Below are 21525 nucleotides of genomic sequence, written 5' to 3' on the forward strand. Positions count from 1 at the left end.
CTGCGTCAGGAAGTTATCTTCCACACACTCCAGGAACCTCCTTGACTGTTTCCTCTCTGCCGTGTGGTATTTCCAGCAGACGTCTGGAAAGTTGAAGTCCCCCACGAGAACAAGGGCTAGCGACTGGGAGACTTCTGCCAGCCTCTGGTAGAATATTTCATCTGCCTCCTCGTCCTGGCTAGGTGGTCTATAACAGACTCCCAGCAGGATATCTGCCTTGTTGGCCTTCCCCCTCATCCTTACCCACAAGCACTCGACCTCATCATCACTACCATTGAGCTCTAGACAGTCGAAGCACTCCCTAACATACAGGGCTACCCCACCGCCTCTCCTTCCTCGCCTGTCCCTTCTGAAGAGCTTATAGCCATCCATTGCAGCACTCCAATCGTGAGACTCATCCCACGATGTTTCCGTGATGGCGACTAAGTCATAGGTACCCCGCTGCACAATGGCTTCCAGATCCTCCTGTTTGCCGCCCATGCTGCGTGCATTGGTGTAGATGCACTTGAGCTGGGCTGCCGATTTCTCCCCCGACATTGGCGTGCCGCCCCTAGGCTCTTCTCTAGTGAGCCTGGTTTTATCCCCTTCCCCCTTCAAACCGAGTTTAAAGCCCTCTCGATGAGCCCGGCCAACTCACACGGGAGAATCGTTTTCCCCCTGTGAGACAGCTGAACTCCGTCCGTCGCCAGCAGGCCCGGTGCCGTGTAAACCTCCCCGTGGTCAAAGCAGCCAAAATTCCCCCGATGGCACCAGCCCCTGAGCCACGTGTTGATCCAATGAGTTTTCCTGTTCCTTTCGGTGTTCCGCCCTGCCACTAAATGGATCAAGGAAAACACCACCTGTGCTCCCGATCCTCCCACCAGTCGCCCCAGCGCCCTGAAGTCCCTTTTGATCCCTTCGGGACTTCTCTCTGCACCCTCCTCACTGCCAGCCTGTGTAACCAGTAGCGGGTAGTGATCGGAGAGCTGTACCAGACTAGGGAGCTTCCTAGTAATGTCCTTAACCCGGGCCCCAGGGAGGCAGCAGACTTCCCTGTGGGATGGGTCTGGCTGGCAAATTGGGCCCTCCGTCCCCCTCAGAAGGGAATCACCTAGGACAATTACCCTCCTTTTTTCCTTCCCGGAGGCAGTCGTCATGCGTGGGGCTGACTGCCTCGCCTCGGGCAACCCCCTGGATGGGCCTTCATCTGCGTCCTCGTTCGTCTGGCCCTCAAGTTCCAGAGCCCCATATCTGTTGTGCAGGGGCAACTGGGAAGGTTGGGGTGAGGGAGGCTGGGCGGGGGTTCGCCTGGCACCCCGAGCAGGGACCTGTGACCATTCCCCTCCATCGCCTGAGTCCCCTCCTTCTGCCTGGTGGCAAGAGGGCAGGGCTTCTTGCGGAGCCTCCGTCTGCTGCCCTTGCCTCAGGGACGGCAGGGTGCGGCTCCACCAATCTATCTCCCTCTCACACTCCCTGATACTCCTTAGCCTCTCCACCTCTTCCTTCAGCTCTGCCACCAGGCTGAGCAGATCATCCACCTGGTCACAGCGCACACAGGCGTCATCTCTGCTGCCCTCCTGTACCAGGGACAGGCTCAGGCACTCCCTGCAGCCGGAGACCTGGACAGATGTGTGTTTGCGTAGGGGCTCCGTCTGGGTCGCCACGTTTCTCCTGGCGATGGCTTTCGGCCGAGTGGATACCATGGCCAGGTCCTCTTCTGGGAGGGCGACGACCACGAGTTGAGCGAGCCTTTGGAGCCTGGAGGGGGGCTGCGCCCTGTACGCACGCCCTGCCGGCGTGAACTGCCGCGCAAACTGCTGCACCACGCCCTTCTGACGCGCCACGCCCTCTGACGCGCCACGCCCTTCTGACGCGCCACGCCCTGTTTGCCCGCCCTGTTCGCCGCGCTCCGGGTCGCTCGCGCTCCCTTGGGGCTGCTCTTGTATCTGAGGGGCTTTGGCTGCCGTCCCACCTGTCCCCGCCCGCGCTGAGTCAGAGCTGCCGCTCGTCAGGAGCTCGCTCCTCCGGCTCGGGGGAGGGGGGCTGGGGCACACTCTCGCTCCTGCGCTTTTGCCTTGGCGGTTTTTGCCGCGGTTTTCCCCTTCGGGAAGGGTCCCCCGTCGCGATCCTCCGCTCCGGAGCCCTTCGCCTCGGTGGCTTCGAATGAAATGGAATGGCGGGTGCCCTGGGATTTGAACTGCCGCCGTCCCTCCTGTCCCCGCCCGCGCTGAGTCAGAGCTGCTGCTCGTCAGGAGCTCACTCCTCCGGCTTGGAGGAGGGGGGCTAGGGCACACTCTCGCTCCCTGCGCTTTTGCCTTTGCGGTTTTTGCCGCGGTTTTCCCCTTCGGGAAGGGTCCCCCGGCGCGATTCTCCGCTCCAGAGCCTTTCGCCTCGGTGGCTTCGAATCTGCCAGGCCTCCCCATATTTATATTTCAACCATCGTCCTCCATACCAAAGAGACTTTACTCGCTTGGCTTGCTTGATTGCAGCGCATGTTTCACATTCATGGATAACCTGTGCAATAGCGTCCATGGTTAAGTCCACCCCTCGATCACGAGCCCATCTATATGTTGCCTCTCTTCCATGATGGCCCGAGGTGTCATGGGCCCATTGGGCTATAAATAATTCACCCTTATGTTGACAGTCCAGACCCACCTCAGCCACTTCCATCTTAGCAGCCTGATCCACCTGCTGCTTGTTTTGATGTTCCTCAGTGGCCCAACTCTTGGGTACGTGAGCATCTACGTGACGTACTTTTACAACCAGGTTCTCTACCCAGGCAGCGATATCTTGCCACAATGCGGCAGCCCAGATGGGTTTACCTCTGCGCTGCCAGTTGTTCTGCTTCCACTGCTGCAACCCCCCCCACAGGGCATTTGCCACCATCCATGAGTCAGTATAGAGATAAAGTACTGGCCATTTTTCTCGTTCGGCAATGTCTAAGGCCAGCTGGATGGCTTTCACCTCTGCAAACTGGCTCCATTCACCTTCTCCTTCAGCAGTTTCTTAGACTTGTCATTTAGGACTCCATACAGCAGCTTTCCACCTCCCATGTTTTCCCACAAGGCGACAGGACCCATCAATGAACAGGGCATATTGCTTCTCGTTTTCTGGTAGTTTGTCTCTGGCCAGTCCATGATCACCTCCAAGATTCCTGGGCGACTGGGGTTTCCTTTTCGGGCCCGTTGTGTGATCAGTGCGACCCACTGACTCCACGTAGCATCGGTTGCATGATGTGTAGAGGGGACCCTCCCTTTGAACATCCAGCCCAGCACCGGCAGTCGGGGTGCCAGGAGGAGCTGGGCTTCAGTACCAACCACTTACGAAGCAGTTCGAACCCCTTCATATGCTGCCAATATCTCCTTCTCAGTTGGAGTGTAGCGGGCCTCGGATCCTCTGTATCCCCGACTCCAGAACCCTAAGGGTCGACCTCGAGTCTCCCCTGGTGCTTTCTGCCAGAGGCTCCAGGTAGGGCCATTCTCCCCGGCTGCGGTGTAGAGCACATTCTTCACATCTTGTCCTGCCCGGACTGGCCCAAGGGCTACTGCATGAACTAGCTCCAGTTTAATTTGTTCAAAGGCTTGTTGTTGCTCAGGGCCCCATTTGAAGTCGTTCTTCTTCCTGGTCACGTGATAGAGAGGGCTTACGATCTGACTGTAATTTGGAATATGCATTCTCCAAAAGTCCACAACGCCTAAGAAAGCTTGTGTTTCCTTTTTGCTAGTTGGTGGAGACATGGCTGTTATTTTATTGATCACATCTGTTGGGATCTGACGATGTCGATCTTGCCATTTTATTCCTAAAAACTGGATGTCCTGTGCAGGTCCCTTGACCTTACTTTGTTTTATGGCAAAACCGTCCTTCAGAAAGATTTGAATTATTTTCTTCCCTTTCTCAAAAAATTTTTCTGCTGTGTTGCCCTGCACAATGATGTCATCCATGTATTGCAGGTGTTCTGGAGCCTCACCCTGTTCCAGTGCAGTGTGGATCAGTCCATGGCAAATGGTAGGGCTGTGTTTCCACCCCTGGGGCAGTCGGTTCCAGGTGTACTGGACGCCCCTCCAAGTGAAAGCAAACTGTGGCCTGCACTCTGCCACCAAAGGGATGGAGAAGAAGGCATTAGCGATATCAATGGTGGCGTACCACTTGGCTGTCTTTGACTCCAGTTCGTATTGAAGTTCTAGCATGTCCGGCACGGCAGCACTCAGTGGCGGCGTGACTTCGTTCAGGCCACGGTAGTCTACTGTTAGTCTCCACTCTCCATTGGACTTTCGCACTGGCCATATGGGGCTGTTATAAGTGTGAGCGGGTCTTGCTGATCACTCCTTGGCTCTCCAGTCGATGAATCAGCTCATGGATGGGAAGCAGGGAGTCTCAGTTGGTGAGATATTGTTGCCGGTGCACTGTTGTGGTAGCGATTGGTACTTGTTGTTCTTCAACCCTCAGCAACCCCACAACAGAAGGATCCTCCGAGAGACCGGGCAAGGTGGACAGCTGTTTAATTTCCTCCGTCTCCAGGGCAGCTATACCAAAAGCCCACCGATACCCTTTTGGGTCCTTGAAATACCCTCTCCTGAGGTAGTCTATGCCAAGGATGCACGGAGCCTCTGGGCCAGTCACAAGGGGGTGCTTCTGCCACTCGTTCCCGGTTAGGCTCACTTCAGCCTCCAATACAGTTAACTCCTGGGATCCCCCTGTCACTCCAGAAATACAAATGGATTCTGCCCCTTTAGAGCTTGATGGCATCAGGGTACACTGTGCACCAGTGTCTACTAGAGCCTTATACTTCTGTGGTTCTGATGTGCCAGGCCATCGAATCCACACAGTCCAGTAAACCCGGTTGTCCCTTTCCTCCACCTGGCCGGAGGCAGGGCCCCTCCAGTCCTTATCATAGAATCCGTTTCTCACATCTTGCAAACATAAGTCAAGAATTTCTTCATTACAATGCTAAGTAAGATCAGCCTTTCTACTGTTTCTGGGGAACTGTTCACTGGAAACTGGACCGTCGTGAGACAGGTTTTTCCTGACAACTGGAGCAGCATTTTTCCTGGGAGAACCCCCTTGTGTCATTGTTTTTCCTTGCAACTCACATACCCGTGCCTCTAGGGTCAAGGTAGGTTTTCCATCCCACTTCCTCATGTCCTCTCCATGGTCAAGCAGGTAAAACCACAGGGAGCCCCGTCATGTGTACTTTCTATATCCTCTCTCTTGAGCAGAAGAACGCTGACTCCAAATGGCTGAGATACTGGTCCGTACAGGTGGAGAATAAGACATATCCTCTTTGATTTGCTGGACCTCCCGGGACAGTTTCTCCGCAGCCGAGACAAGGGAGGAGGAGACAGTTTCTTCGTATTCCCGGAGTCTGCCAACCACGTCATCCACCGTTGGTGCTTCTTCCTCTTTCCAGGACAGTACAATTGGCACACGATGCTGGTGCGCTCCGTACCAACTTGCGCCACATGGGTCGCGCGCACTGGACTTCATCTGGATCTTTGGGCGTTTGGTCATTTTCCAGGTCACTATAAACCACCTCCAGCACACCTAATTCTCTCGGGTACTGGATACCTCTCTCCATAGTGGTCCATTTGCCTAGGCGATATAGAACATCTTCCTTGAAGGGATACCTTTCCTTCATGCCTGACAGCAGTCGCCTCCAGAGGCTGAGGGCTTGTGCCCCTTTTCCAATCGCTTTGTCAATGCCCCCTTCCCTGGAAAGTGATCCCAGCTGTTTGGCTTCCTTCCCCTCTAATTCCAGGCTACTGGCCCCATTATCTCTCTGTCTAAAACTGTTCTTGTATGGAAATCCCTTGTGAAAGGTGGACCACATTAGATCTGCTTGGACGTAGCATACAGCTGGGGAGAAAGTTTTAAAGTTTATTAAATTGTGTCATGTTTAACTTTTGTTTGTTGGTAATGAAGAGAAACCTTTCTGTGCCTGTGGGCAGCCCAGTTCTCTAAGGAAAACGGGGGGAGCTGGGGTAAAGGAGCTGTAACACCCAGCTGCAGTGGAGAAGTCTGGTGTGAAGAAAAGTGATGCAAGTCCCAGGTGGCCGATGAGGGCATGGGTGGGCTTGGGGAGGTGAGGAGCAAGGTTGTCCATACAGACCTCAAGGGGCTGCTTTTCCTTCCTTTCCAGACCTCCCTAGGAGACAGCTTGGATCTATAGCCCTTCTTCAGGAGGTTGAAAAATGAGACAAAGTAGCCTTAAGAAGCAGAACTGATTTTTTATTAAGTACTCACTGAACTCTTCCTCTTAACCTCCCTCACTGAAACATCTCCAATCAGCTGTACAAGACATGAAGACTTGACCAAAAGTGTAGGAGCAGCAAGGCACATTAGGGCTTTCTGCATTGTAATGAGCCCCAGGGTGCCTTTGGTGCTGAGCCCATGAACCTGAGATGCTGAGAGGAGATGACCTCTCCAGAAGTCAAAGTCAGAAGCAAAACCCAAAGTACCTTGAAGCATTGAGGGGTCCTACTGAGGGCCATTACTGAGAAAGCCTCCTCGTGGGCTCGTTACAGCAGAAAACTGGCAGCAGTGCTGACGGGCAGGCAAAGGCAGAGTGCAAGTGGCTCTGATGCTTTGTCAAGACTTGAGGTGTTTTTCAAGGCAAACACCAAGCCCTGACCCCCAGCCCTTGGGAAGGGAGATCGTGTCCCTCACGTGTGACTCAGGGCTCTTCCTGGGGCGGTGGGATGTGGGATGTGCAATGCCGAGTGAAGGACAACGGTATCGCACTGCTTGGCCTCTCTGCCAGGGTACAAGGAGGCAAGGAGGCTCCGGTGGCATGAGGACAATGTGTCTCCTCACAGGCCTTGGCAGCCATAGCGAAGGGGACCAAGGCCTCAGTTGTGTCAGGAACTTGCCAGCACCCTTGGCCACCTCTACCGCAGGCTGTCCTACACTTTCCCATGCCTATGCCTCTTTCTCTTCACGCTGTAGATACCCTGCTTCCCCCGCCACAGCATCTTCCTACCTGTACTGATGTCTCTCTGTCCTCACTGGCGACTGTTCCTTGAAACAGACTCTGTTCCTCATCCAGACTCCCTCTGGGTGACCTGTTGCACCACAGCACTACCCTTGCAGTGACGTTTCTTTCTTCCTCATGGCCAGTCTGCACCTCTCAAACTCCAGTTTTTGATGGGTTTCCTTTCTCATGCTCTTTCCCAGGTGCCACCTCCTCTGAAAGCAACTTTCAAGCTATCATGGCCTACATGATACTGCACTCCCCAGATCTTCCGATTCACTAGGCCAAAGAAGCCCAGGTCTCTCAATCTCTCCCCACATGGCCCCTAACCCCACCTTGCAGACCTCCTCTGGATCACCCCCAGTTTCTTGCCATTCCTCCAGAATGGGGAGCCCCACACTGGGGCACACTATTCCAGATGTGGCCACACCAGTGCTGAGTCAAGACGGACGACAACTCCCCTCATCTGGGTGGCCACACTCCTCCCAGTGCAGCCCCATATGCACATGGCTCTATTCCTGTTTAGCACCACCGGCTGCTATGGCATCCCTTGTAATGCCCAGGCCCTTTTCTTTGAGGTTGCTCTTCAGCCAGTCAAGTCTGAGCCTGCCTCAATGAAATTGAGTTAAATGAAATTGCAAGCCAAGATAGGTGTTACCATGGTGACCATCTCAGAAACACCACATGAGGGTACAAAGCAAGACAAACCATGTCTGATGAGGAAAGGGTAACCAGAGGTGGACTGTTTGCATGGAAGGGCATGAGCACGATCAAAGGGAAGACCTTGGGAGGGGCCAAAGAGGGCAAAAGGAAATGCAAGGTGAAGCCCTTCACCTGCAAAAGACTGACTGGAGTGCGACAAGAAAGCTGAGATTGATCTGACCATATTTACACCTGACCTACTTCCATGGTCATGGGGAACTGGAGGGCTTTCCCTAAAATCATCAAGAGAAATACCATAGTGCATGGAAACACAGAAACGTTCAGGCTGCAAGTGACCTCAGGAGCTTTCTAGTCCAACCTCCTGCTCACAGTGGGGTCATCTGTGGGGTCAAACCAGGTTGCACAGGCCTTTATTCACGTTGGGCTTCAAACCCTCCCAAGATGGAGATGGCACCTACTCTCTGGGAAACCTCATTGATCATTGGCCCTCATCATCCCATCATGCGCAACAATGAAGAGCCTGACTCTTCCGGTTTACCTCCTGGTACGTGTAGGCAGGCTGTTCTACGGTCTCCCCAAAGCCTTCTTTTCCAGTGAGTCAAGAAATCCAGCTTTCTCGAACTTCCACAGTGAGAAAGTCAATGTTGCTCAGAGCCCCGTCCAACCTGATCTTGAATGTTTCCAGGGATGGGGCATCTACCACCTCTCTGGGCAACCTGTGCCAGTGTTTCACCACACTCATTGTAAAAAAGTTCTTCCTTCTATCTACTCAAAACCTACCCTCTTTTAGTTTAAAACCATTCTCCCTTGTCCTGTTGCAACAGGCCCTGCTAAAAAGTCTCTCCCCATCTTTCTTACAAGCCCCCTTTAAGTACTGAAAGGCTGCAATCAGGTCTCCCCAAAGCCGCCTCTTCTCCAGGCTGAACAACCCCAACTCTCTCAGCCTTTCTTCACAGCAGAGGCATTACATCTCTCTGATCATTTTTGTGGCCCTCCTCTGGACCCGCTCCAACAGCTCCATGTCCGTCCTGTGCTGAGGGCTCCAGAGCTGGACGCCGCACTGCAGGGGGGGTCTCACCAGAGAGGAGTAGAGGGACAGAATCCCCTCCCTCGACTTGCCTGCCACGCTGCTTTTGATGCAGCCCAGGATACAGTTGGCCTTCTGGGCTGTGAGCACACATTGCTGGCTCATGTCCAGCTTTTCCTCCACCGGGACCCCCAAGTCCTCCTCAGCAGGGCTGCTCTCAATCCCTTCATCCCCCAGCCTGTATTGATATCGGGGATTGGGGGTTGCCCCGACCAAGGTGCAGGACCTTGCACTTGGCCTTGTTGAACCTCATGAACTTCACACAGGCCCACTTCTCCAGCTTGTCCAGGTCCCTCTGGATGGCATCCTGTCCCTCAGGTGTGTCAACTGTACCACTCGCTTTGGTGTCATCTGCAAACTTGCTGAGGGTGCACTCGATCCCACTGTCTATGTCATTGATGAAGATATTAAAAAGTACTGGTCCCAGTAGGGACCCCTATGGGACACCACTTGCCACCGATCTCCCTCTGGACAGTAAGCCGTTGGCCACTACCCTCTGGATGCGAATGTTATAGAAATTTGTATTTCGTCACATTAAGGCTTTTTTTTTTTCCCCTAGATACTGATATTTTTAGAGAAATCACACAAACACCTGAAGGATTATTGAAGGATTTTTGACAGAGGCCATCTCAGGCTACGGGAAGGATGGTTTGGGCACTGTCCTGGGATTTGGGAAGCTGAAACGTCTCCCCTCTCCCCAACACCCTGCCCTCCTCCGTGAGCTGTGTGAGAAACCCTGCCAACGAGGGCTGAACTTACAGTCGTGTAGGTAACTTATGTCTAACTGCAGCCAATGATGTCCTGCCAGCTCAGGACTTGACCTTCCGTTTGAGTCAAAAGCATTTCAGTTCACATTACCTCCATCTTCCCTCTGACACTGGCTGTTGTGTGACACAACTCTCCTGGCTCTCCAGGCAGAATGGGCAGAAGGTTGATGCCTGAACCAGAACTTTTACCCTTGCTGGACACGGGAATGCAGCAGGCTCGAGCCAAGAGACCCAAGAAACCCAGCTTCCCAGAGGACCAGAGAAGGAGAACATCCCACAGGCTGTGGGACTTTCTCTTTACTGACACAGAATTTGTGAGTTCAGATGCTACAGCTTCACCTATTTTTCTCTCTCTCACAGGACATCGAAAGAGAGGTCACACTTCCGTGGACAAAATGCTTAGGTGTTCCCAGGAATCTCAGGAGGCATGGCATAGCGATTGGTGGGTTCAAGGAGCTGGTCCAATGCCTCATCTGCATTTCTGCACTGGTGGCATCACTGCCTGGCTCATGGGCAGACTGTGCACAGGGATGCTGACATCAATTGAGCAACCTGCTCGGACTTGGGAGCTGGCCCTGCTTGGAAGCAAAGGTAGGACTGGAGACCTCCTGAGGACAGAGCAATTCCACCCTGAATTGTGCCAGGAGCCAGAGCTGTAGAGACCCTCAATTCCAGCTGGTGCACACTGCAAGGCACAAGGGCATGGAAGAGATGGTGGGAAAAGGGACTACTGGGGGTCTCCGGTCCAGGCTCCAACCAAAGGCTCGGGAATCACCAACCGCGGGTCAGGTTCGGCTGTGAATTTGTAGAGTTGAAACCTGAAAACCTCCAAAGATGGAGAGCACAGAGAGTCTCTGGGTGTCCTGCTGCACTGCAGCATCACCCTCCTAGCCAGTCTTTCCTGAAGCCAAGTTTGAAGCCCCCAGGAAGAAGCCTTGTGGCTGTTGTCTCTGCCATACCATCTGCCATTGCAGAAGAGCTTGGCTCCACCACCGCTCCAGGCAGGTGTCGCCTACTTTTAGACTGCCCTGTGCCTCCCCTTCAGCAGACTAAAGAGGCCCAGTTGCCTCAGCCTCTCCACACAGCTCATGTGCTTTAGGCTCCTAAGCCCATGGTAACACACTTCCGCTGGACCTTCTCCAGTTTCTCCATCCTCCTTTCAAGAGGGAAACCCATCGGCTCCTAGGGCATCCATCAGAACTCCCATGCCCTTCTCCTCAGAACAATCCTCAGCCAGTCAGGTCACAGCCTGTCCTGATGCACGAGGTTCTTCTGACCCAGTGCAGACCTTGTCCCCATCACCTTTAAATCTTCAGGATGTTTCTGTTGGCCAAGTCTCCATGTGTGTCGAGGTCCCTCTGGAGTGAAACTCCAACACATCAGCATTTAAGGTTTGTGGGCCAGTGTCTCAAACAAGATAACAAGATGGGGAACCGCAGGACACTCCAAGGACTGAAAGAGAATGATGTGCTTAATGGAGCTGCTACCCAAGGTTGAAAACTCCCACAGCAACCACCTCAGAAATATCAAAAGAGGGAACGAAACAAGAAATGCACGGCCAATGGGGAAAGGTTTCAGAGGGTAGGCTGTTCTTTTTGGAGGGTATTAGGGTAATAAAAGAGAAGCACTTGTAATTTCAAGGAATGAAGAGAGAAGCAAATGATGCCATTGGCCTTCGTTAGTGATGGCTCCCGTTTTGCCTAATGAAATCAAGGATCACCAGAGCCTTTCCCGCAGAGCTGCTACGAAGACACACAGCCCCTGGCCTCTGTCATTGCACAGGATTGGTGCACCTCAAGGCAGGACTTCAGATTTGTCTTTACTGGACATCGAGATGTTACTTTTTGTGAATCCCTCTGGCCTGTCTCTGTTCTTTGGGATGGCAGGCCTGCCCTCCAGTGCGGTGTCTGCTCTCCTCAATATGGTGTCCATCTACAAATGCTACTCGCTCATATTCTCCAGGTCATTAAAAACTGGTAAAGAGGGCAAGTGGCAGGACAGACCCCTGCAGGACCCTACTAGCTCGATGCCTGCAGGCAGAGTACCACGCATTGATCACGTCCCTCTGAGCCCGACCATCCATCTGGTTATTTACCCATCTACTTATCCACCCATGCAGACTATAATATCTGAATTTGGGCACAAGAATGTTCTGTGGGGTGATGTTGAGAACTTCACTGACTTCCAGGTTAAAAGATAACCACTGGTCTCCCTGTGTCCAGCAGTCCTGTCCTTTCATCACCAAAAGCAAAGAAGATGGCGAGAGACAAGCTAAATCCAGTAAATCCAGTCACCTTCTCTTTCAGACCCCCAGAAATGGGATCTGAGGGAACACGATCTGGGGCACAGCCTTCCGCTCCTCTGCACATCCTTGGGGCAGTTTTGAAAGGTGCGTGCAAGGTTTGGGTGCTGTGTGTCACCAGCGAATCCCCACAGACACCACCACCTTTGAAAGATGATGGAGAGTGGCTTCACTGTGACCTTGGGCTGCTCTCTCAGCTCCCTGGGATGCCACTCCTCCTGTCCCCTTGACTGGTAAGGATCGCGTTGGCTCAAGTGATCCCTGACTTGATCCCCATGCACCGCTGCTTGATCTCCTCCAGAGTCCTGCCCTGAGTCCCAGAGGCCTGGCAGACCTTGCTGGGGAAGACTGAGGCAAAGAGGACACAGAGAACCTCAGATCTATCTGCTCCTGCTCTCACCACATTCAGCAGTGGCCACACAGCATCTTTGGTTCTTCTTTAACTGTGCCTGAAGCAGTGAACGCTCCTTCTGGTGCCCTTCAATGGCCTTTCAAGTTCAGAGGGAGTTTTGATCTGGAGCCTTGCTGAGCTTGGAGGATGCTGTCCTTGAAGAGCAGCTGTCCTGAGCTCTGCAACCATGTCACAGCTCTGTCTCCTCAGGAGCAGCTCCAGCTCTTCCTGCCTGTGGCCCTGGCTGAGGCCATTGCTGCACGTTTGGGCTGAAGCCCTGCAGCTGTGGAAGCAGGCAAGCTCGTCCCTGCCCTAAGGAAACCTGGTCCCAAGCGCCCAAGACCCCCTGTGTGCAAAGGCTTTGCTTCAGAGCAGAGACGTGGCGTGGACAACAGAGAGCTGAATGTCTTTCGAGCCCTAGGACTACAAAGCCACACTGAAATGCCTATTTCATTCAAGTGAGGATATCCCCCAGCTTGGAGAAATTAGGTCTTTGCTTGTCACCTTCCTGGGAGTCCTGTCTAATGCTGGGACAAAGAAAGGGGATTCTCATGGCCAAGTCTTTTCCTGAGAGGAGAAGGAAGTGTCTCTGCGCAGCTGAGGGAGGGAAGATCAGGGATGACTTCAGGCTGTTTCCCAGCAGGTTCCCCTGGAGCCCCGGGGACCCCTCGAGGGAGCCGCGAGGGGCAGAGCAAGTGCTGCCGTGGGCTGGTCCTCTGCTGCTGAGCTGGGCTGGGCTCCTGGAAGGAGGGAGCTCCTGGCAAGTGGGCAGTGCTGCAGAGAGACAGCTCTGCCCAGGAGCAGCTCCTCTGCAAAACGCAGCAGGGCTGAGGGCACTGCCTGCAGGCAGCGAGGGGAGGGAGCGAGGCAGAGAGAGCGTAAAGGCAGCCTGGAGTGGGAGGATGCTGAGAGCTCACTGCGCGGAGAGATCTTCACAGCCCTCTGCATGGTAAGTCCCTGGGTGCAGGACAATGTAGCTGCTGTTCCTGGAGGGATATCCAAAAGCTGGTACATCCCTCAGCAACTATGATCTTTCAGGAGGACTCTCACAGCTTCCCTGCTGTAGAGGAGGAGGAGGTGCTGCAGAGCAGGGCTTCCCTGCTGCGCCATCAGAAGGAGAGGGCATGACGGCTGCCTTCTCCCGGGCACTGCTCCAGGGTGTGAAGGCGTGTGTGCAGGCAGGGGTGGCCAGGGCTGTCCTTCCGAGCAGGGTCCCTGCGCCCCAGGGGGCTGAGCACCAGGGCAGGGACTCTGCCGCCTGCCAGGGTCAGCACTCAGCCTGCCCGGGGAGCTCCCCATGACACTGTGGGGAGAAGCTGTGGGTGGAAGGAGTGAGCCCCGGCAGGGCACGGTCCCTCTGCTGTCCAGAGGGTGCAGCGTGGGTCAGGGCTGCTCAGGCTTCTCCATCACCCGGAGGACTTTTGCAGAGGGTCATGTTAAAGATGGGTGTCGAGGTAGGGGATTACCTGAAAGGGAAGAAGTGTGTGCTTTGAGTTTTCTCCCCTGGGTTGGCTGGGTGGGCAGTGGGAGATGGGAATTGATTGCTCTGCTCTGGAGTAGGCAATGAGACCCCAGTTCTCGTTAGGACTTGCCTGAGCTGCTCCTTAGCCCCTGCACACACCGAGATGTCCCTGGGCAGTGCCCTGCTGCCAGGAGGTGTCTGCAGGGCAGAGCTGAGCACGCAGCAGGGCGGATGGGCTCTGTGAACATGAAGAGGGAGGAGAGGTGAGGGCAGAGAAACCGGTCCTGGCCCAGAAGAGCTCCAGGCAGCAGAGCCATGGGCAGCGAGGAAGAGAGAACTGCTCCCAGAAAGACCATGGGAGGAGGGCTTCAGGCACCTCCCTGCCATCCCCTGCAGTGCAGATGCTTTCCCTGGAGCAACCCCCTGCTCTCCTCACTCACACAGCAGAGCCTCTGCCCTTCATGTCATGGACACTTGGCCATGAGTTGCCTTCCCAGCAGCCTGACCACCAAAGAGGAGAAAAACTCAAGCCTCTGACTGTGTCTCCCTCCCCTGCCTCCCTTGGCAGGGGAACTTTGGCACGTTCTCCTCTTCTCCCTGACGCCCTTGTTCTTACTGTGACACTCACTGCTGTGGGGGGGTGAGGATTCAAGTGCAGCTCAGACACCAACGCTGTGTCTACTGTCATGCCCGTATGTCCGTGGAGGAAAAGCATCCAACTCGCACCCTGTTAACCTTTGGGGCTCTGGGTACTGCAGGGTGTGCGGCTGGCACACATCTCACCCTCCTTCCAGGACACAGGAAATTTAGGAGGGTTGAGTCTTTCCTTGGGAGGTCCTGCTGGGCTGCAGGCTGCCCGCCAGTAGGGCAAAGCTCTCCCGGGGCATCTCTATGTCATGCAGGAGCCCCATGGAGAAGACACCTCGGTGCTAAGGCCATTGAAATGCTGCTGGGTGGCTGTATGTGGGCAGCTGTAAGGAGCCCTGTGTGTCCGTGGTTGGGAGGGGAGAGCTGAGATCCTCCTCAGGTACGATGGGGTGAGGGCTTTGGAGATATGCACTCAGAACGTGGATTCCTCTGCTCCCAGCACTGTCCCGTTTCTTTCGGGGGAACACGCGAGTGCCATAGTCCTCCAGCTGAAAGAGCTGCCAGCACAGGGCAGCTGAGCTCAGGGCTGATGGACAGAGCGGCTGTCCTCACTCTGCACTGAGGGACAGTCGCTTTGCCTCTCAGGACCCACACGATTTCACTTGCAGTGCAGCAGAAATGCCCGGGATTTCTGCATTAGAAACACTGCTCAGCTGTGGTGGGGCAACCAGACCAGAAGACACAAACCAAAATCCCCACAGCTCTGCTCTGCAGGCAGGTGAATTGGCAGCGACAGTGCTGAGAAGCTCTTTGATATCACAAGTGGATTTAATCTGAGATCACCCGTGTTCCTGTTTACCTATTGCTGTGGGGCAGGACTGACTCCTCCGGAGCCCAGAGCAGAGCCTCCAGCTCCCTGGGGCACCCTCAGCCAGCACCAACCAGAGCTCGTGCAAGGGACCTGCCAAAGGTCTTCCTGAATGGAGAGAGACACTTTGGGGGGGGGTCCTATGAGAAATGGCTTTGATTTTGCTCAGAGAAGTCTCTCCTAACTTGTCACTGTCTTTTCCCTCTTGGACAGTCCCCCATGCCCAGAGGCAGCAGATGTCCAACACCAGCTCCATCACCCACTTCCTCCTCCTGGCCTTCGCAGACACGCGGGAGCTGCAGCTCTTGCACTTCTGGCTCTTCCTGGGCATCTACCTGGCTGCCCTGCTGGGCAACGGCCTCATCATCACCGCCATAGCCTGCGACCACCGCCTCCACACCCCCATGTACTTCTTCCTCCTCAACCTCTCTGTCCTTGACCTGGGCTGCATCTCCACCACTGTTCCCAAATCCATGGCCAATTCCCTCTGGAACACCAGGGCCATCTCTTACTTGGGATGTGCTACTCAAGTCTTTTGGTTTCTCTTTTTAGTTGTAGCAGAGTACTATATTCTCACCATCATGGCCTATGACCGCTATGTTGCCATCTGCCAACCCCTGCACTACGGGACCCTCCTGGGCAGCAGAGCTTGTGTCCACATGGCAGCAGCTGTCTGGAGCAGTGGGTTTCTCACTGCTCTGCTGCACACTGCCAATACATTTTCACTGCCCCTCTGCAAGGGCAATGCTGTGGACCAGTTCTTCTGTGAAATCCCCCCACTGCTCAAGCTCTCCTGCTCACACACCTACGTCAGGGAAGTTGGGCTTCTTGTGGTTAGTCTTTCATTAGGATTTGGGTTTTTTATTTTCATTGTGGTGTCCTACGTGCAGATCTTCAGGGCTGTGCTGAGGATCCCCTCTGAGCAGGGGCGGCACAAAGCCTTTTCCACGTGCCTCCCTCACCTGGCTGTTGTCTCCCTGTTTGTCAGCACTGTCATATTTGCCTACCTGAAGCCCCCCTCCATCTCCTCCCCATCCTTGGATCTGGTGGTGACAGTTCTGTACTCGTTGGTACCTCCAGCAGTGAACCCCCTCATCTACAGCATGAGGAACCAGGAACTCAAGAATGCCCTCAAGAACCTGATTCAATCCATAGTATTTCAGCAGCAATAAGCTGCCCATCTCTCTTCACAAGGTTTCTCCAAGTGATCTCAGGCAACTTGTGTCCTTTGGGCATTGTACTGGTTATAATCGTGCTCAGAAATGTTTGCTTTCACCCTCCTTCTCAAGAGGCTGAAGCCAGTCTGTCTGGCCCAAAGGCCTTCTCTCAATGAGTCTATCACTGCGCTAATGCTGGCCTCCTTTGTGGCATGTCTGTAAATAAAGGGGATTGCCTGCGTGCAGCGTGTGCAGCTTCGGCTCTTCTTTCCACAGAGGAGTTCAGAAGACGCTCAGGGAATTGCAGGCTAAAAGGCCCTGCTGTTGGGCTTGGGTGCTGCATTGGCTTAGGGGGACAAGGGCATGGCTTGATGTGTAAGGGAATGAGGGCTGGAGTGAGCCTTCACTTTACTGGTGCCCAATGCCATGGAGATCCTGGATGGTCAAAAGGCATCTGCTTGAGGCTCTCTCACATATGGCAGGGCTGGTCAAAGATGCCCGACCTTTGAATCATAGAATCATAAAATCATTAAAGTTGGAAAAGACTTCTAAGATCATTGAGTCCAACCGTCACCTCAACACCACCATGCCCACTACACCATGTCCCTAAGAGCCTCATGTAGACATCTTTTAAATACTTCCAGGGATGGTGACTCAACCACTTCCCTGGGCAGCCTGTTCCAAGGCCTGACCACTCTTTCAGTAAAGAAATTTTTCCTAATATCCAAACGAAACCTCCCCTGGCACAACTTGAGGCCATTTCCTCTCGTCCTATCACTAGTGATTTGGCAGGAGAGACCAACACCCACCTCGCTACAACCTCCTTTCAGGTATTTGTAGAGAGCGATAAGGTCCCCCCTGAGCCTCCTCTTCTCCATGCACAACAACTCCTGTTCCGTCAGCCGCTCCTCATCAGACTTGTGCTCCAGACCCTTCACCAGCTTTGTTGCCCTTCTCTGGACACGCTCAAGCACCTCAATGTCCTTCTTGTAGCGAGGTGCCCAAAACTGAACACAGTAGTTGAGCTTTGGCACCCCCAGGTCCTTTTCCTCTGGGCAGCTTTCCAGCCACTCTTCCCCAAGCCTGTAGCGTTGCCTGGGGTTGTTGTGGCCCAAGTGCAGGACCCGGCACTTGGCATTGTTAAACCTCATACAGTTGGCCTCAGCCCATCGATCCAGGTCCCTCTGCAGAGCCTTCCTGCCCTCCAGCAGATCAACACTCCTGTGCAACTTGGTGTTGTCTGCAAACTTACTGAGGGAGCACTCAATCCCCTCGTCCAGATCGTTGATAAAGATATTGAACAAGACCGGCCCCAGTACTGAGCCCTGGGGAACACCGCTCGTGACCGGCCACCAACTGGATTTAACTCCGTTCACCACAACTCGGCCCGGCCGTCCAGCCAGTTTTTTACCCAGTGAAGAGTGTACCTGCCTAGGCCGTGAGCCGCCAGCTTCTCTAGGAGAATGCTGTGGGAGACGGTGTCAAAGGCTTTACTGAAGTCCAGGTAGACCACATCCACAGCCTTTCCCTCATCCAGTAGGCGGGTCACCTGGTCATAGAAGGAGATCAGGTTGGTCAAGCAGGACCTGCATTTCATGAACCCGTGCTGGCTGGGCCCGATCCCCTGGTTGTCCCGCACATGTCTCGTGAGCACCCTCAAGATGAACCGCTCCATAATCTTCCCCGGCACCAAGGTCAGGCTGACCAGCCTTGTAGTTCCCCAGATCCTCCTTCCAGCCCTTCTTGTAGATGGGCATCACGTTGGCAAGCCTCCAGTCATCTGGGACCTCCCCTGTTAACCAGGACTGCTGGTAAATGATGGAGAGTGGCTTGGCAAGCTCCTCTGCCAGCTCCCTCAGTACCCTCAGGTGGATCCCATCCAGCCCCATAGACTTGTGAGCATCCAGGCAGCAGAGCAGGTCGTTAACTGCTTTCTCTTGGATTATGGGGGGTTTATTCTGCTCACGGTCCCTTACTTCCAGCTCAGGGACCTGAATACCCTGACGATAACTGCTCTGACTATTAAAGACTGAGGCAAAGAAGGCATTGAGTACCTCAGCCTCCTCCTCGTCCTCGGTGGCACTGTTCACCCCCACATCCAATAAAGGATGGAGATTCTCCTTGGCTCTTTTTTTGTCATTAATATACTTCTAAAAGCACTTTTTGTTGTCTCTCATGACAGTGGCCAGATTGTGCTCTAGCAGGGCTTTTGCCTTTCTAATTTTCTCTCTGCACGACCTAACAGAGTCCCTGACTGCAGACCTGCTGCTCCGAGGAGGACCAACTCAACTTGCCCTCTGGTGGGGCTCCATTTATACCCTAGTTGAATCTGACCTGTGGTCAACTCTGACTGGCTGAGAGCCTTAACTTTCTTACTCCTCACCCGAGGTGTATACATGACCATAATTACTGACCTAAAGTGCGTACGTGATGGTTGGCACTCGCCACTGTAAGGGTGCAAAAAGTAAGGACGCAGCGGTCCTGATGCCCCCCCTGCCACAAGCTGCTCCTGGGGAAATGGCAAAACCACTGACACAGACTCCTGCTCGAGATGCTGGAGAACCCCTTCACTGGACAACAGACAAGGGAAAGGCGTCTGAGCTTTTGAAGACGCATTAACGACTGCACCTGCTCTGGGATTGCCAGACTTCATGTTTGTACGTGAAGAAATGTAACTATCCCAGCCAAAACCAGACCAGTCTGGTAGCTCAAGGACCCTTTGCTTGTGTCCCTAGGGCAGCTGCCGCAGCACTGCTGGTTGAACAGAGTGACAATGTGGTGCTGGATCCCCTCTAGTCGTACAAAGGCCACATGAAATTGAAATGCTGCTGTCACAGCGCCTTACCCAGGCACTGGGTACATCATTATGAGCTGATTCTCTTAATGGTGGAAAACATAACAATGAAGCGATGTAACACGCTGAACCCTGCTACTCTGCTCCCTCCTCCTGAGGAAGGAAATCCACATCCTGATTGTGTGGTAACAGCCTGCGAAGCCAGAAAGACTTGAAAATATTTAACAGACGTACCATTTCCAGATCCTGATCTTGAACTCTGTGTAGACAGGTCCTCATATTATCTGAACAGTAACTGGGTTAGAGGTTATTCAGAAACTCCTGAAAATGAAGTAGCAGAGGCTTCAGCACTCAGTCTGAAGCTGAGTGCCCAAGCAGCAGAATTGATTGCATTAGCAAAGACTTTCCAGCTGTCCAGAGAAAAGACTGTAAATATTTATACTGACTCTTGGTATGCATTTGGAGTATGCCACACCACTGGACAGTTACGGAAGCAGCGCGGGTTTATAAGTCCTAGTTAGAGTAAGTACTGAACTGTTAAAAACTCTACAGTTGCTAAAGAAACTAGCTATCATTCATCAGTGTGGAGGGTTGATCTTGCCTGGCCGCCAAGTGCCACCCCCAAGCTGCTCTATCACTCCCCCTCTTCAGCAGGACAAGGGGTAGAAATTAAGATGGCAAACTTGCGGGATGAGATGAAGGCAGTTTAATAAAGAAAAGCAAAGGAAACAAAAAGATTATTCTCTACTTCCCATGAGCAGGTGATGTCCAGCACTTCCTGGGAAGCAGGACCTCAGTACACATAGCTGTTTTTTCAGTAGGTAAATACCTTAATAATTAATGCCCCCCTGCTGCCCCTTTCTCTTAGCTTTTAATGCTGAGCATGACATCATATGGTATGGAATATCCCTTGGATCAGTTTGGGTCAGCTCTTCTGGCTATATCCCCTCCCAGCCTCTTGCCCACCCCCAGCCTCCTGCCCTTGGAGGGGGTGGTTGGAGCGACAGCCTTGGTGCTGTGCGAGCACTGCTCAGCATAGCCAAAACATTGATGTGTTATTAACACCGTTCTAAATACAAAACCAAAGCACAGCACTATGAGGCTGCTATGAGGAAAGCGAACTCCATGCCAGCCAGACCCTGTACCTGCACATGTGCTTGCATTGCTTTTGTATGTGTACGTGTATTTGGTTTATGTGTAGTTCTATGAGTAGTTCTTTCTCTAGCTGAAATAGTATCAGCAACCACATCTCTGCCGGTGTCTGTACCACTGATGGTCTCGGTATTGGTTTGACTACCTGTAATGGTATTGCTGTCTCTATACTGGTATCGGGACCTGTAATGGTATTGGTAAAGGCATTTGTAATGGTAATTGCACCTTGTCCTGGTTTCGGCTGGGATAGAGTTAATTTTCTTCCCAGTAGCTGGTATAGTGCTGTGTTTTGGATTTAGTATGAGAAGAATGTTGATAACACCCCGATGTTGTGGTTGTTGCTAAGTAGTGTTTATGCAAAATCAAGGACTTTTCAGCTTCCCGTGTTCTGCCAGGTGCACAAGAAGCTGGGAGGAAGCATAGCCAGGACAGCTGACCCAAGTGGCCAATGGGGTATTCCATACCATATGACGTCATGCTCAGTATATAAACTAGGAGGTGCGGTCCAGGAAGCAGCGATCGCTGCTCAGGGACTGGCTAGACATCAGTCGGCGGGTGGTGAGCAATTGCATTCTGCATAACTCATTTTGTATATTCTATCATTATTATTATTATTATTATTATTATTATTATTATTATTATTATTATTATTATTATTATTTTCCCTTTTTTTTCTGTTCTATTAAACTGTCTTTATCTCAGTCCATAAATATTTCTTTTTTTTCCCTCGATTCTCTCCCCCATCCCACTGTGGTGGCGGGGAGTGAGCGAGCAGTTGTGTGGTGTTTGGCTGCCTGCCGGGTTAAACCACAATCATCTGTATCAGTATGTGTAATGTTATCAATATCTGTAATGGGATTGGAATCATAAAATCATAGAATAGTTGGGGTTGGAAGGGAACTTTAAAGGTCATCTAGTCCAACCCGCCTGCCGTGGGCAGGGACATCTTCAACTGGAGCAGGTTGCTCAGAGCCCCGTCCAACCTGACCTTGAATGTTCCCAGGGACGGGGCATCTACCACCTCTCTGGGCAACCTGTGCCAGTGTTTCACCACACTCATTGTAAAAAAGTTCTGCCTTCTGTCTAGTCTGAAACTACACTCTTTTAGTTTAAAACCATTCCCCCTTGTCCTATTGCAACAGGCCCTGCTAAAAAGTCTATCCCCATCTTTCTTACAAGCCTCCTTCAAGTACTGAAAGGGTGCCTCAGGTGTCCTCAAAGCCGCCTCTTCTCCAGGCTGAACAACCCCAACTCTCTCAGCCTTTCTTCACAGCAGAGGCATTCCATCCCCCTGACCATTTTTGTGGCCCTTCTCTGACCCACTCCAACAGCTCCATGTCTTTCCTGT

The 21525-nt window shown here is 53.0% G+C and overlaps 1 protein-coding gene across 1 annotated transcript; it reads left to right on the forward strand.

Annotated features, from left to right (window-relative positions):
- The first annotated feature begins 15310 nt into the window (after nt 1–15310).
- Nucleotides 15311–16246, forward strand: LOC142076583 (olfactory receptor 14J1-like). Its single transcript, XM_075138876.1, has one exon. It carries the CDS (start codon nt 15311–15313, stop codon nt 16244–16246), a length of 936 nt encoding a protein of 311 aa, XP_074994977.1.
- The last annotated feature ends 5279 nt before the right edge of the window (nt 16247–21525 follow it).

The sequence above is a fragment of the Calonectris borealis genome, unplaced genomic scaffold (assembly GCF_964195595.1).
Source record: "Calonectris borealis unplaced genomic scaffold, bCalBor7.hap1.2 HAP1_SCAFFOLD_66, whole genome shotgun sequence".
Classification (NCBI taxonomy): Eukaryota; Metazoa; Chordata; class Aves; order Procellariiformes; family Procellariidae; genus Calonectris; species Calonectris borealis.

Excerpts from the sequence above, each read along its gene's own strand:
- LOC142076583 (XM_075138876.1), top strand. The coding sequence starts at position 15,311 with ATGTCCAACACCAGCTCCATCACCCACTTCCTCCTCCTGGCCTTCGCA.